The following is a 15,001-nucleotide window of genomic DNA, read 5'->3' on the forward strand; positions in this document are numbered from 1 at the left end:
CTGAAGTCATGTGGCATTTTAGCAACTCTCAGTACAAGAAAGCAATAAATAATCACAGTGTCATATGACACTAAATTCCATTAATGCATTTCCATAGAAAAAGTTTCATTCCAGCATTCTTGTCCTCTTCTTTTTCCATTTCAGTTTTCTTCCACTTTTCAGGGAACTTCAGAGTGTCCAGGAAGATACTGATGGATGATTGATGATTTGGACTTAAAACTTAACAATTTCATTACATTGGTTCTACTTTTTTTTTTTAAAAAAAAAGAAAAAGCTCCATTATCCTGAATTTGAAGAGAGGGAGACAGACCAATTTCTCAAGAAGTTTGATTCTATCAGTTTGGATTGGAATCGAGAGGAAAGTTTCATATCCCACAAGCATTGAATAAAGCCATTTCACTCAACAATGCTCAGACACCCAATTGTTATTGTAGAATATCTTTGCTTAATTTTTTTTAAACTTGCTTATTTTAAACTTCTTGCAGAGGAAAACTTTAAAATTCCATCATCATATGATTACCAAGCTGTATGCACACAAACAAGTTAGCCAACTGAGGATTTCATATTACATGAAAATTGTCCCTTAATAAAACTGTCTGTTGGTTGCTAAGCCAATTTCTTTCTGAAGAAGACTTACCTTTTTAAAATCTAAACTAGTTACCTCTTTTCTTCTAAGTTACTTCCATTATGTATGCTTTCTGATAAAAAGTTCCAGGATTAATCCATTGCTTATGAAACAGAAACATGTTTTTCTTTGATTATGTGATTTGGATGAAGTGGTGACACAATAGTAGTACTAGTAAGTAATGTTTTAATTAATAAAACATTACTTAATGTTAGCTAAAAATATTTTGTCTCGTCCTCTCAGAAGTACCAATTAACTTCTCATTACAAAGGCAAAGAATTTTCTCTCAAAATATTACTTTGTGTAGTCAAGTGCAATATTAATGGATGGAACAGTGTTGCCTTGGGCAAGAAATATTTTTAAAGCCACAGAACTAGGTCCACATGATGAAAATAGGAAATTTGTCATGTATTTTGAAATGGGTAAGAACAAAATGAGTAAAGAATTGCAATTGTATTATGAAAGCCCTGGATTGGAGTCTAAGTGAATAGCTTCTTGTTTTTTGTTTAAACTTAAAGACCACTGGTTGTTTCGGCTCTATGACATACTGTATAGAAGGAATATCTCAAATAAAAAAATATAGCAAAATTCTAGGAGCCCTCAATTTTTTTCAAATCTGTTATGAAATAAGATCTCCTGGATCATCAAAATATACGAATTAATATGAAATGATTGTCTACAGTAGTAACTTTTTATGTGTTCAGTTATTTTCTGAGGCAAACTAAAACACCCATAATCTTGGTAATCTGGTGATAAATACATTTTCTATAACTATTTGAGATATGAATTTTCATTTGTTCACCTAATGCTAGCATTGATGTAAATTCATGTACTCCAGTGCCCACAGCAATGGGTTTTTTAACATATTCTGTATACATATTGGCCTATTGTGTTGGATGTAATCCATACGTATTTTTAAATAATAGGAAAACATATTTTGAACTCAATATAAATAATCTGGGATATGGCACTCATATGTATAAGTTCAAAATGCAGGAATGGATATCCTATTTTGTCATGTTTTTCCCCCTTACAGATTGTATTCCGGAAGATCAGTGATGTAAAACGAGAAGAAGAAGAGAGAATGAAAAGGAAGAATGAAGCCCCTTTGGTCTTGCCACCTGACCATCCAGTCCGTCGGCTTTTCCAAAGATTTCGGCAACAGAAGGAAGCCCGATTAGCTGCAGAAAGAGGAGGCAGAGAAGATCTTGATGTTGAAAGGGGCAACATTTTAGGAGATCACTCTTCCCACACAGTTGTCAAAGCCAGCATTGTCACTGTAAGGGAAAGCCCCGCAACCCCAGTTGCCTATCAGTCTGCTTCAACATCAGGTATCGGTATATCTGATCATGCGAAACTACAAGCTCCAGTTTCAGACTACGTTGGTGGGAAAGTAGCAGGAGATTTTCCAAAGCGTAAAGGCTGGGCAAAATTCAAAGATGCTTGTGCCAAGGGAGAGGACTGGAACAAGGTTTCCAAAGCTGAATCCATGGAAACATTGCCAGAAAGAACAAAAGCAACAGGTGAAGCTACTTTGAAGAAGACAGACTCTTGTGACAGTGGCATCACAAAAAGTGACCTGCGCTTGGACAATGTGGGGGAAACACGAAGTCCTCAGGATCGAAGTCCCATTCTTGCAGAAGTCAAACACTCTTTCTACCCTATACCTGAACAGACTCTCCAGGCAACTATGCTGGAAGTGAAACATGAATTGAAGGAGGACATCAAAGCTTTAAATACAAAAATGACCAATATAGAAAAACAGCTTGCTGATATATTAAGGATATTAGCCTCTCGAAGAAGTTCTCAGACACCACAGGAGCTATATGAGATATCAAGACCCCAATCTCCAGAATCAGAAAAAGATATGTTTGGAGCAAGCTGAGTGGTTCTTTAAACTAGAGTGATTTGAATATTCCTAAAAACACTATCCAACACCCACTTAATGTGTTTGAGGAAACAAACATTTAATCTTTTTTTTTGATGATCATGATTTGAGGGGCCAGCTTGTTAACCATGCCCCCTCTCTCTTAATGGTACAGTGACAAGAATTGCAACCTCATGTCAAGATGGCAGCTGACTCTGAAGTCTTTTTTGACAGCAAGGGTACAGTTTATAATGTTTTTCCTACTTCATTCATGCATCCTTTTCCACTCAAAGTTATTTTTGACAAAAACAAAACTAGTGAACTGAAGTTCAAGCATTAGCTTCATATACAATATTTACCGAATTTGTAGAATCTCTTCAAATGGAATGTGTAAGACCCAATTATCCCTGATCATAAGATAATACCTATAGAAGGGCTCCACAAAAAAATGAAGACTCTTTGTGAAAACATTGATCCTTATTGAGTGGGAAGATTCACGTGGCTCTCTCATGTGAGATGTTATTGTGTATGTGTGGTGGAAGAGATCTCCTCCACTCCTCTTTAAAAATACTTAAATTTTAGGCAATTGGATCAGGGAAGTTCAACTGTGTCCTTTCCAAGTTTCAGGTTGCAAAAATGTAATTTACATTTCTTTAATTTGTTGGTGGGTAGCTGAATAAATTCATCCCTACCTTCATCAGAATTTTTAGGAATTCCTGTTGTAATAACCAAGAAAAGACCCAGAAATGAGATGACATTTATGGAATTTGTTACCAAGAATTTTAGTTTTTAATTTCAGCTATGATTCATAGCAGGCATTATCACATAGTTGGTAATATCTCTTTACAAAAATAGCATACAAATTAACCAAGGAGCTCAGCTGTCCAAAGTATTGAAGCTTTTTGAAACAAAAGCTTCTACTTAGAGTGGTATTAATGACAAGAAAAATGGCCTTCTTGCCCACACTAAATATTTATCACATTTTGTATTTACTTCATTTAAAACAAAAAAAACCTTTTATCAATTTTATCATTGAGTTTCTTTTCAAGCACTGTAAACACCAAAGGATGTTGAAATATTTATACATTAGAAGCAATGATACATTAATAACAAACAAACCATTTCAATGTATTTGTTCATTGTAATGGTCTCCAGTACCTCATGAAGAAGTGTTGTAGTATTTATTCTTATTCTAAAAGCTCTGATTATTCTCTGATCTTTTCTTAAAATAACCTGATTAGGTCATGAATGAAACATAATGGGGAAGACATACAAGGGTTCTAATAAGGTCGCGTCAAGGAGAAATAGATTCTGCTTGACAAAGAAAGCATGGTCTATGATTCAGAAAGATTTCTCTTAGATTCCACAATTATTTTTACAATCAGAATGTGATTATACCAAACCATAATGTGCTTTCTTTGTTTTATATACACACTCTATTATGATTTAGTGTTATGGACAAAATAATCCACAATGACTTATTTAGTAAGTTATGTTTTGAAATTCCTTGCATAGCATTGGACGTAAGGAAAAATCATGGATTGGTGGTTGTTGGAATGAATAACTGACCTGTCATCTGTAGAATATCGTTAAGATAATTTCAAAGCATATACAGGAGCCAACTGATGCAACTTATAGTATTGGTTTTTAAGAGCAGGGCTAGTGCCTAATTAGAGCAACCATAGAGCAACCATAGTACTAAAATAGCGTGTCTTCAGATATTTAATCCTGCAGCAATTGCAGGAAGAAAGATAACATAGCTATAGCCAATTAAGACCCATAGCTTTATTTACCTCTTTTTTTCTTTACTATATACTTATTTTGGAATCGTCTATGGGCTGTTGGACACAACTTCCTTAGGTTCCTGGAAACAGATACATGAGACAGTATCTGCCTTTTTGTTTGAACTTTGTGTGTTTGTTTCTGAGGCCAGGAAATTCAGTCAAAGAAATAGATCTTTTTACATTAAACAGGGGATTTGTGCCTAAGCATATAATTATGTCAGAACAATTAAATTTAGTGACACTATTGTATCATTAGACAGGAACAGATATAGTGATGCCTCCCTGCTTACCATGGTTTGGAAACTAGGATCCAAGTTTAAGATTTGACTCCCATGTCCTCCTCTCTCTCCTCCTACAATGCAACAACCTTCTTCCTTTCTCTGCCTACTTAAATCAGTGTTTAGCAGCACTCTGACAGTAATCATAGGTTAGATTAAATAGTCAGTGAAGCCTAATTAACCTCAATGCATTTGTAATCTTGAACCATAGTCAAAACAAAAGTGGGGGTGGAGAAAGACTGAGGAGCTTGATTGCTCAGGAATATTTTTTGGATTTTCAACTGTGCTTTGTAGAATTTGTACTGATTCTTTGCATATGGAAGAGAGGTACAGAATGTTTCCTTAAAAAAGACTATATATATATATATATATATATATATATATATATATATATATATATATATATATATATATATATATATATATATATATATATATATATATATATATATATATATATATATATATATATATATATATATATCGGATTTACAGGTAGTCCTTGATTTACAGCCATTCAATTAGCAACTGTTCAAAGTTACAACAGCTCTAAAAGAAGTAATTTATGACTGATCCACTTAGGACCATTGCAGCATCTCTGTGGTCACGTGATCCTGATTCAGGCGTGATCATCGTTTGCAACCTCCCCATCTTCTGACAAGCAAAATTAATGGGGAAGTCAGCAGGATGGTCATCAAGAGCCATGGTTGCACAGTGGTTAGAATGCAGTATTGCAGGCTACATCTGTTGACTGCCAGCTGCCACCTGTTCGGCAGTTCAATTCTCACTGGCTAGAAGGTTGACTTAGCCTTCCATCCTTCCGAGGTCAGTAAAATGAGGACCCAGATTGTTGAGGGCAATATGCTGATTCTGTAAACTGCTTAGAGAGGACTATAAAGCACTGTGAAGCAGTAGATAAGTCTAAGTGCTATTGTTATCCACAGCAAAAATAGTTATAAAATTGGATACAGTCACATGATGTTTCACTTAATGACTGTGCCACTTAATGAATTTTGCAGTCCCCATTGTAGGACTACCTTTATTCTACATTTAGATTTCATTAATATGAAAAACAGAACAATATTACTACTTTTGTAAGTCCCTTTGAGCTGAAGTTAAGATTTTCAGAGTTCTCATTTTCTCACAGTATTCATCTCACAGCATGTTGTGGAAAGTAATACTTCTGTGCAGGCACATGAAGTTGATAATGATGGGGATTCCAATTGACCTGTGGCATAATGCCTTTCTCATACAGTAGCAGCTTATTCATTGCTATCTGACAATACAGATTTCCCTATATATTGATCAGGTCAAATAAGATCTTGCACTTGGCCATCCCACACTCCCGTCTGCAAACCATTCTAATTTCTAAAGGGGCTTTTTGAATTCTTGAATTACAAGATCTTTGGGGATTTAATGGTAGTTCAACTGCAAGGATGCAAACAGAGTTTTTTCTCTCATCTTTATAATTATTAGAGATGAAAATAGAAACAGATTCCAATTACGGTATATGCAGCTCATAATGTTCAGTAGTTAGTAACTGTTGAAGTCCTGGAAGTAACTGTGGTGGAGATTAGTTTTAAGATTAATCTCTTCTATGTAGGGTTATATCATGAAGTTAAATCGTGGGGTTTTGTTCAAACACTAGTGCCATTTTGCTGAATATATCATGCATGTCCTTTGCATTGATAAGTTCTAGAAGTGGAGTGTTTAGTTGGCTATTCAATTAGAAAAAAATGAATTAAAGGCCCTTTAACGTATTTTAAAAGGCATTTCCACTTAATAGGACTTTTAAAAAAAATAACTTCGGTCCAATGGTATATAAATAGAGCTCTTTTCTACTGGACCATACTCTATTGGCTACCTTTTTTCTCCCCCTCTTGTATTTTCAGAGCATCATTTGGAAAAGCGTGGGGTCCACTGGAAGAAAGAATAAAAGTTTCTCCACTTCAGACAGAAGTTTATTTTTAGTTATAGACTAAGAGTTTTGGATCCCTGCTGATGTAGTTAGTTTGAATGTCTGAATTTATAAAAATCTGTAAGTGGGAGCAGCCATCTTAGGAGATAAATTGCTCCTTCTCTCCAATCAGGTAGAGATGCCATATTTCTCACAGCCTTAATGTGGTGATATAGGAAGCAACCAAAAATGAAGAAAATGGGCCTTGAGGTTCTTAGTAGCCCCTGAGCTTGGATGTTTTCCTGCAGTCCTTATGCTAATGATGTTATCTAGCCTGGTAACCAAACCTCTGCAGGAGAACCACCAAATTCAGAGAATACCAAGAACACAAACATTTCAATCCTAAATTACATAACGTGTGCATTATTGAAAATAGGCTTTCTTCTCTTCAAATCATCATTTATCCATATGCAAAATTGTGTACTTTTAAATTTATTAATCTGTTAATCAGTGTAAAGCCATATAATTAATAGTTTAAGATATGTACAACTGGGAAATTATTCTTGCACTATGTACCAAAGGTAGACTGTAAGTAGAAAACCTTCAATCAAGTTTTTTTTTAATTACCTTGGCATATTTATAGCCATTTGTAAGGAAGATGAGGAAGATAAATCTTTTACAGATTTGTCATCTAGAGTAAGGTAGCTTAGAAATGTAATTAATGTATTATTAAGGCTTTTATAGGTACTATGTGTTATTAAAAGTGATAGCCTTACATCAGCTTGTGTCTGTGTGTCTGTGTGTATGAGAGAGAGAGAGGGAGGGAGGGAGGGAGGGAGGGAGGGAGGGAGAGAGAGAGAGAGAGAGAGAGAGAGAGAGAGAGAGAGAGAGAAGATAATACTATTCAGCATTGTGATTTTAAAAAATGATGCTGTAGTTTAATATCTGTGAAATAGAATGCCCTCTTATTGCAGGATGCTAACATTGCAAAAAGACTGCTGCTGCTACTCATCACATATTCTTTCAAAAATTATAAAAGAGACATAGTTTATGGGTGGCAATAGGGCATAATTTTAAGTGATCATTTTATTATTTGTTAATCTATAGGTTGGGGGTGGGCCAATATTGGTGCTTATTTTATTATATTTTTGCTTTAAAATATTTTTTTTCAGCCACAAAATGTTGCTTATTCCTGATAAGACATACAGCAGTGGCAAGCCCTGTGGACCTTAAATCCAGAGTCTAAAGTACTGAGTTGCACACTTATTTTTGGAAGGATTATGGTCACTGAGAGGGACATTGCTAGATTATACTATCATCAACAGCCACATGAACTCTGCTTTGACTAATTGCATTTCTGGTTGGTTAGCCAAAAGCAATTTCTAGGGCTAAATACCCTAATGGGGAAGCAGCACTATGGCTGTTTGTTCTGTTTTCTGAAAAGTGCATCCCCAAAGATTGTGAATTTCAAGGTCTAGTCTACAAAGGGAATTTAAACAGGTTTTGGATTGAATTAAATCAGACCGACCCAGTTTAGGCTCAATTGGTCCCGTATTGTCTATATTTTGCCACATGGTGATTTTTAAAAGTATAGAAGAATTCAAAAGCAAGGCATTGGCAGGCTGATCTATTTTGTGGGAGGAGGTTATGCAGCACAGCAGTAATAATGTAGGAAAACAAGACACTGAAATTCTAAGCATTTTTGGAGTCCAACTCTGAAGTCAATTTGGTTCAGGAATACCTGCCCACAGGCTTTGCTACATAGCAAGTGTATAAAGTGTGACTTTTTAAAGGGAAAAAGAATAGCAGCAATGCCACATAGGGCCATTGCTACCCTTTCCATTACTACTCCCCATTAATTCCACTGTGCTCTACAAGGGAAAATGTAATATCACTAAGATAAACAACAGATTATTTTTAATGCACTGACAATGGCAATTTGCAGGATCAGGTATGACATCAGACTTGTTGTCCTGTGCTTTGGAATAAGGCTTATTTAACTTTGTTGTAAGGATATAAGTATACTCTACAAGTTTTTTGGAGTTCCTAAGTATGACATGTTGATATTTGAAGTTTGTTCATCACAGACCTGAAGATACTGGAGCCAAGAAGCTCCTAAGTCATGGGTTTATTCCATATGATGAAACCTTCCCCACCTCTCCTGAATAGTATGCATAATTTTTGCAACACACCTATAAGTAAAAAATGTTTTGTTGACTCCCATAGAGGCAGCCATTACTGATGTCCCAGATTACATAATTCTGTCTTCGGAACATTGAGTACCCTATACTAAATAAATAAATATGAGTGGGTTTTGTTTCCTGCCCCAAAGGTGCTTTTTCCAAAAGGCAACTGGACTTTCTTGGTTTTTGCTTTGAAAATATTGTGCTTCTCATCCAAGAAGTTTCTTCAGGTTTGAATGAGAAATAAAATGTTCTCAAAATCAAAAACCAGGAAGGTCCAGGTGCTTTTTGTAAAAGGACAACCATGAGAACCTCCATAGACATTTTGTTTACTGCTTTTCTATCTTTTGTCTATATTCTGATGCTATTAATGCTTTCACCAATGCTATTATAAAAATACCACAAATTCCATGTACTCAGGGAAAAAGGGAAAAGCCTTGTAACACAGAATGCCTACAGCTTCAAACAAAAGAATTGATTGAGAATACTTGTTGGTAAATCACCATAATGACAAAAATTTCAGCATGGTGATAAAAAATGATGAAAATTCAGAAAAGAGAATTGATTTCAGATTGTTTCAATGGGTCCTTAAGTATGATTATGAGTTGATCAACCCCATGTATATATGAGAGATTACTCATTAGCCCATTGTAAGCATTGATTCCACTGGGAGCAATATACGTGTTTTCATGACTTACAGGATATTTATAGTGGTAAAACATATAATGGTAAAAAGATGCTTATTTGGACAAATTATATTTTGAAATTTTATTGGAAGTGTTCAGATAAAACACTTTATTTTTGTTTAAATTGCAGTCTTAGTTTAAAAAAAGTTCTATAAAATGATACAAGTTCTTAGAATCACTTTTAAAAGCCTTTGTGTCTTTGGAATATGTATTTGTATCTACAATTATAATGTGCAATATTAAAAACACACTTCTTGCTTTAAATTTCATTTACAGCGCTGTCCTGATTTTCCAGAGAACATCCAGTTTAACCACCCCGAAGGTGATGTTCTACTCCTACAGTACTTCACTGTAAGGACTTGAAAGAGCTTTTTGCTGTGAACTTCCTGGCTGATTTTTGTTTTCTTATTTTGACTGAGTGGAGATTTTGGCATGAAACATAGGACATTATTTTTATATTAACAAAAGAGTGTCATGGGATTTTGCAGGTACGACTCACACATACAGGTATTAGTTTAGAACAGGTGCTTTTGGGCAAATAATTTCTGTCCTTTGATGTATCAAAAACAAAGGCATTTTTCCTTCCGTTGATGATAGATTGTTTTTGTCCAGTTGAGAACAAGGATCAAATTTATTTCCAGTTGTGTTTAGCATTTCTCTTTGCTGGTATTGTTCAAATTTGTATTATAAATTGTGGGTTACAGTTATGCAGTTGGATTATGACTTGACACATTTCAAAATGATTAGAACACATCTGCAGATATATTACTGAAATGTATTATAAATCATTCAGCATAAATATGAAAGTGAATCATATTTAGCCATTGAAAGAAAAAAGCAGAGATTTCTGAAGTCCATCTTCAGGACAAGATTAGACATCAATGAAGGATAGCAAGCGTACAGCATGAGGCCCAAAATATTATCTTTAGTATTGCCATGAGTCAGCAATCTATTTACTCCGCAGTGAAGATGCAAACCTTAAACGAGTTTGAGCTTCTGCACTTGCCTCGTAATGATTGTTGATGTCCTTTTGTTGATATGGAAGGGAGTATGCATGATGCCATGAATTATTGCATGTAGTATCAAGTGTACAGGAATTATAAAAACTGTACACAAATCAGATGGCTTTGGTATTGAAAAGTTCTGATTCTCCAAACTGATGTCAGACATGTCAGACATACATCAAGATTGCAATAAGAAAGCTACCAAAAGAAGTTGTGTGTGTGTTTGTGTGTGTGTTTGTGTACAGCATAGCATGGGTTTTATACAATCATGGATAAGAAAGTGACAGCCAGATGAGACCTTTGCTTTCAGCTAGAAATATCATGGACTGATTATTTGGAACAACAAAACAGTCAAGACAGATACACACATGCAATATTGGTTCCTTTTGGCTTTTGAGAACTAAATTTGAAGAGAGCTGGAATATTCTATGGGTCCTCCTACATGTCCTCCTGACCCTACAACAAGTTCCTGCTTTTTCTCCAAGCTCTTTGCTACAAGAACTACATTGTGATAGTTTGCATGAATGCCAGTGAGAATTGTAGGGCTTGTGCTGGCATATTAAGGAAAACTTTACAACATTGCTCTCCTGTCAAATTAACTGCTAATAACATCCCTCTCCCTATCATGTGGTTCAAATGCTTATTTTGGACTATGAAAATTATGACTTCCAATTTGTAAATGTTAACCTTTGCCCAACAATTAGGAACTGAAAAGATGACACGAGAACCTGAAAAATTGTAAATGGATATAATGCACAATAGTTAGGCTGCAATCTGAAATATATTTAGTAAAGGTTAAGACTTATTAAATTCTTTCTTCTGCAAAAACAGGCACAGGAGTTGTTACTAAGTGGTTACTATGGAATCAAGGCTATATTTCCTTAGGGCAATCTTTCAGTGCTAAAGAAAGTCAAGTAATGAAATGTAATGATGTCCATGGTCACTCAATGCACAAAAACTTACTTACACCGGATCTGATCAACACTTGCTAAACTTTAGTGCTAAATCATACTTCAAATATTTAGATACTTGGTCATTATTAATTATACTTATTTAAATACTTGTGGAAAAGTGTTACTTAACTGGAAATACAGCTTTCAGTGTTCATAGTAGATCAGTGGATGCAAGAGCAACCTTAAGTCTCATGACTGAAAATGTCATTAGTATCTTCAAGAATGGCCTGCCTCCATTTTTTATTGAAACGTGCCAATATAATCAGGTGATATTCTGTATGTTTTTCATTGAGATTTCTAATGTTCACAGCAGGGTTTTCATGTTACGTTGATTCCCTCTATATTTCTGTAATGCACAGTTGGTTTGTGAGCAGAACATCTATCTCTCCACTGAGGTAGGATGCTTTCTCTCTGTTAGAAGGCCTCCCAAAGTGCTTATTGTTACTGCAGTTTCCACAAAACAGAGTCTCTCTGGGTGCTGCTGTTTTCAGGTATCCCTCTCTGCAGTCTTCCCTAACTTCCAATGTCCTCATGTTGCACTGGGGCTACAACTTGGGAGGATTTCCAGCAGCATAGACAGCTGCCTGGAGGTTGTCATCCAAACACATTGGGAGTGGGGGGATGCTAAATTGAGGGACACCCATTCAGTGCTGTATTTCCCTGCCTTGAAAGTCCCTACTGTTGTGCCACAGTGGCTAACATGCATTCAATGGTAACCCATTAGGGAAGGCAGCTCTCAGACGTTATAAGGGTAGTGACCAGGCACCAACATTCAAAGTAAGAATAAGTATTTTGAAGGAAGGAAGCCTCAGTGGAATGCCTCAAAGCATTCAATGCAAGTTGTATAAGTCACATTATCGTCAGTACCGTTTCTTTGATCTGTGGGTATCCCCCCCCCCAACTTCTCTTTTGTGGTGATGATTTATTCAAGCTAAGTAGAAACCAAGCTTCCTGCAATAAGATATTTTAACATTTAGCCTTAAGAGCCTTTCTGTAAGTGATAGAACTGAAACTGTGATGCTGTTGTGGACTCCCTTTATAATGTTTTGTACAGTGCAGATCACTACAGTGTTGCCTCAAGATATAACGCACTTTGATTAGATTTCTTAAAATCTAATAAGAATAACTTGTCAGTAATTAAATAGATTTTTCCACATACTGCCTTCGCACTAGTTTTGCTGTAGCCTTTACCCTTTTCCCTAAAGCAGTGTTTCTCAACCTTGGCGACTTTAAGTTCTGTGGACTTCAACTCCCAGAATTCCCCAAGACTTAAAGTCACCACGGTTGAGAAAAACTGCCCTAAAGGGAAACCCTCGATCACCTCATCATGGACACTTTCAAAGATCGGGGCCTTGTCTTGGTATGTTGACAAGTAAGCCTCTCCCCCCCCCCCCACACCCCATCCTTCCATTATCTCTTGATCAAGTAGGTTTCTCTCTCTCTGCTGCTGTAATTGTCTTTTTCCACATGACTCCTGAATGTTGTACAAAACGATTTGATGTGAGGAATCCCACCTTATTATTGTAACTGGATTTGGGATTGGGAGGATTTTTTTTAAACGTGAAATTTCAAAGGGCAATGATCCCTTCTCTCCCCCCACCACCACCTTGGTATAATTCCTACTTAAATTTAAAATGAGCAATTTTTTAAAAAAAAGAATAACCCTTTGAATAATAGGTAGTATGTTTCAATAATCTTGTATCAGGATGAACTGCTCTATGAAGTAATATGACTTTTCATAATGAATGTGTTATATTGTTGTATCTTCATATGCTCTGTATTTTTTCCCCCTTGGCTGGAAACAGGTCGAACTCTTCCATTGCCACCACTGCAGGGACACTTGATGAATAAAACGTAATGCAGTTGTTCTGGCACTTTACACATGTATGTCATTTGTTTTCATTTTTTTTCCAGAATCCTCTCTCTTTTAATGATTTGCATTTGTCACTTTTGTCTTTTCAAGCATGAATAAAGCAAAATAAATAGAAACTATTTTTGTGGTCAGCCAAGAAGCTGCCAATAGAGAGAAAGCCTATATCTTCTGTTTGGAATGTTCGGATGAAATTGCCATCAGCAACATTAATACTCCCTTACTGACATTTTTAAACAAGCACAAAGAATATTTGTAAAAACAAAATTTAATTTTATTTATTATAGTAATAAACTATTTTATACATTACCATGCCTTTCCTCAGCAGTGTGTGCTTTCCTGTTTGGATAAATGACTGCATTTTTACTGTTTCTCTCCAAAGTCTGAGTGGATGAGCTTGAAAACAATTGTACGCCATTGCCTTTGAAGTTTGCTTTCAGTTTTAAGAAAGGCAGTCCTTATGATGCCAACAATGATTGCTCAGCAGGTCAGGCAGGGCTGAGAGGTGTAGAAGTCCCCTTTCCAGATTCACTATAAGGCAGAGTTCAAGGTCATCTGGATTTTAGGTTTGATTACAATGCTCCTACATGAAGTGCAATCTTCGTTTCCTACTTACTTGATCATGAGCACAGCAATTGATTATGTAAACATCTGGCGGAATGACTTTTCCCAGAAACCTTAGGAGAAATAGAAAATTGGGCATCTCCTATATGAAAAAATGAAGAAACGTGAAATACATAAAGAAATGAAACGTATGAGCAATGCTGTCCTTGTTAATGTTACTGAAAGTTTTACTAGAACCAAACATCAAGGGGGGAGGGCCTACAAAATAACATAATTGAGGTTAAGTAGGTCAGTATAATTAGTTAATTGCAAACTCAAATGGTAATCACTTAGCCATATTTATTTATAAAATGCCATCACAGTTTATGTTGAGGTGTCATTTAGAGGTGTCATTTAGAAATCACACAAGTTTGTATGATTGTACAGTACTTTAGGGAATCATTATGCAGCTGTCCATCACAAAGCTACTTGCTGCTAGTTGCACTACTTATATGATACTACCAAAATAAGATGATATTATACTATATGGAATTTTGTTCACGAAAGAACAAACACATTTCTTAGATCTTTGACAACTGGATCTGAGATGTTTGAAAGAAAGGAAGCCATTCATTTATATAGACAAAATTTTCCTTGAAATGTGTGAAATCCAGACAATGAGGAAACAAGAAGAAGCAAATCTGCATACGCAGCTTCAGAAGAATATTTATAAAAGAAGGTAAGTCTGATCCCATGGCTTAAAATTTTTAAACATAATTTTTTTTATTAAAAGTCTTAAAATAAATAAGAACTAACACAAATTAAAACAGAACAAAGAAAAAAGAGAAATAACACAGAAAGCTAAAGCTACAATAAAAGAAAAATCAGAAGAAAATAGGAAAAAAGATATAAAGAAAAATATAAAAATACAAAGCAGTAGCTTCTTTACAGCAGTAAAATACAATTATAAATTTAACTCTTATTCTTTGGTTACAACATATTTCTCTTCTTTCTATAATCTATCCTGTCTAATCATCCTAGCCACAAACTAGCTCTTTTTTATTTTTACACACACACAAATCTTTAGGGGGATTTCAGTCATCAATAAATGTACATATTATCCTTTCTCTAATAAGTTTGGTTGTCAAAAATCAGTTTTGTCCATCTCAGCAACCTCTATTAATTTCACCACCTACTCCTTCATGCTATCTTCCGATCTTAGTGCATATAGTAATCTTACTAGAGTAGTCTTCATGACTTTTTCCTAACTGTTTATCCATCAATCCTAAAATGGTTCTAGATTTAATTGAA

The 15,001-nt window shown here is 35.4% G+C and overlaps 1 protein-coding gene across 1 annotated transcript in view; it reads left to right on the forward strand.

Moving 5' to 3' along the window:
* KCNH1 (potassium voltage-gated channel subfamily H member 1) overlaps positions 1–2,510 on the forward strand; it is a 207,091-nt gene extending 204,581 nt beyond the window's left edge. The window contains exon 11 of the mRNA XM_032216574.1: positions 1,662–2,510. Within this exon, the coding sequence (XP_032072465.1) occupies positions 1,662–2,510 (849 nt within the window). The remainder of the gene's footprint in view (positions 1–1,661) is intronic.
* Positions 2,511–15,001: the final 12,491 nt, after the last annotated feature.

Source organism: Thamnophis elegans, chromosome 4 (genome assembly GCF_009769535.1).
Source record: "Thamnophis elegans isolate rThaEle1 chromosome 4, rThaEle1.pri, whole genome shotgun sequence".
Classification (NCBI taxonomy): Eukaryota; Metazoa; Chordata; class Lepidosauria; order Squamata; family Colubridae; genus Thamnophis; species Thamnophis elegans.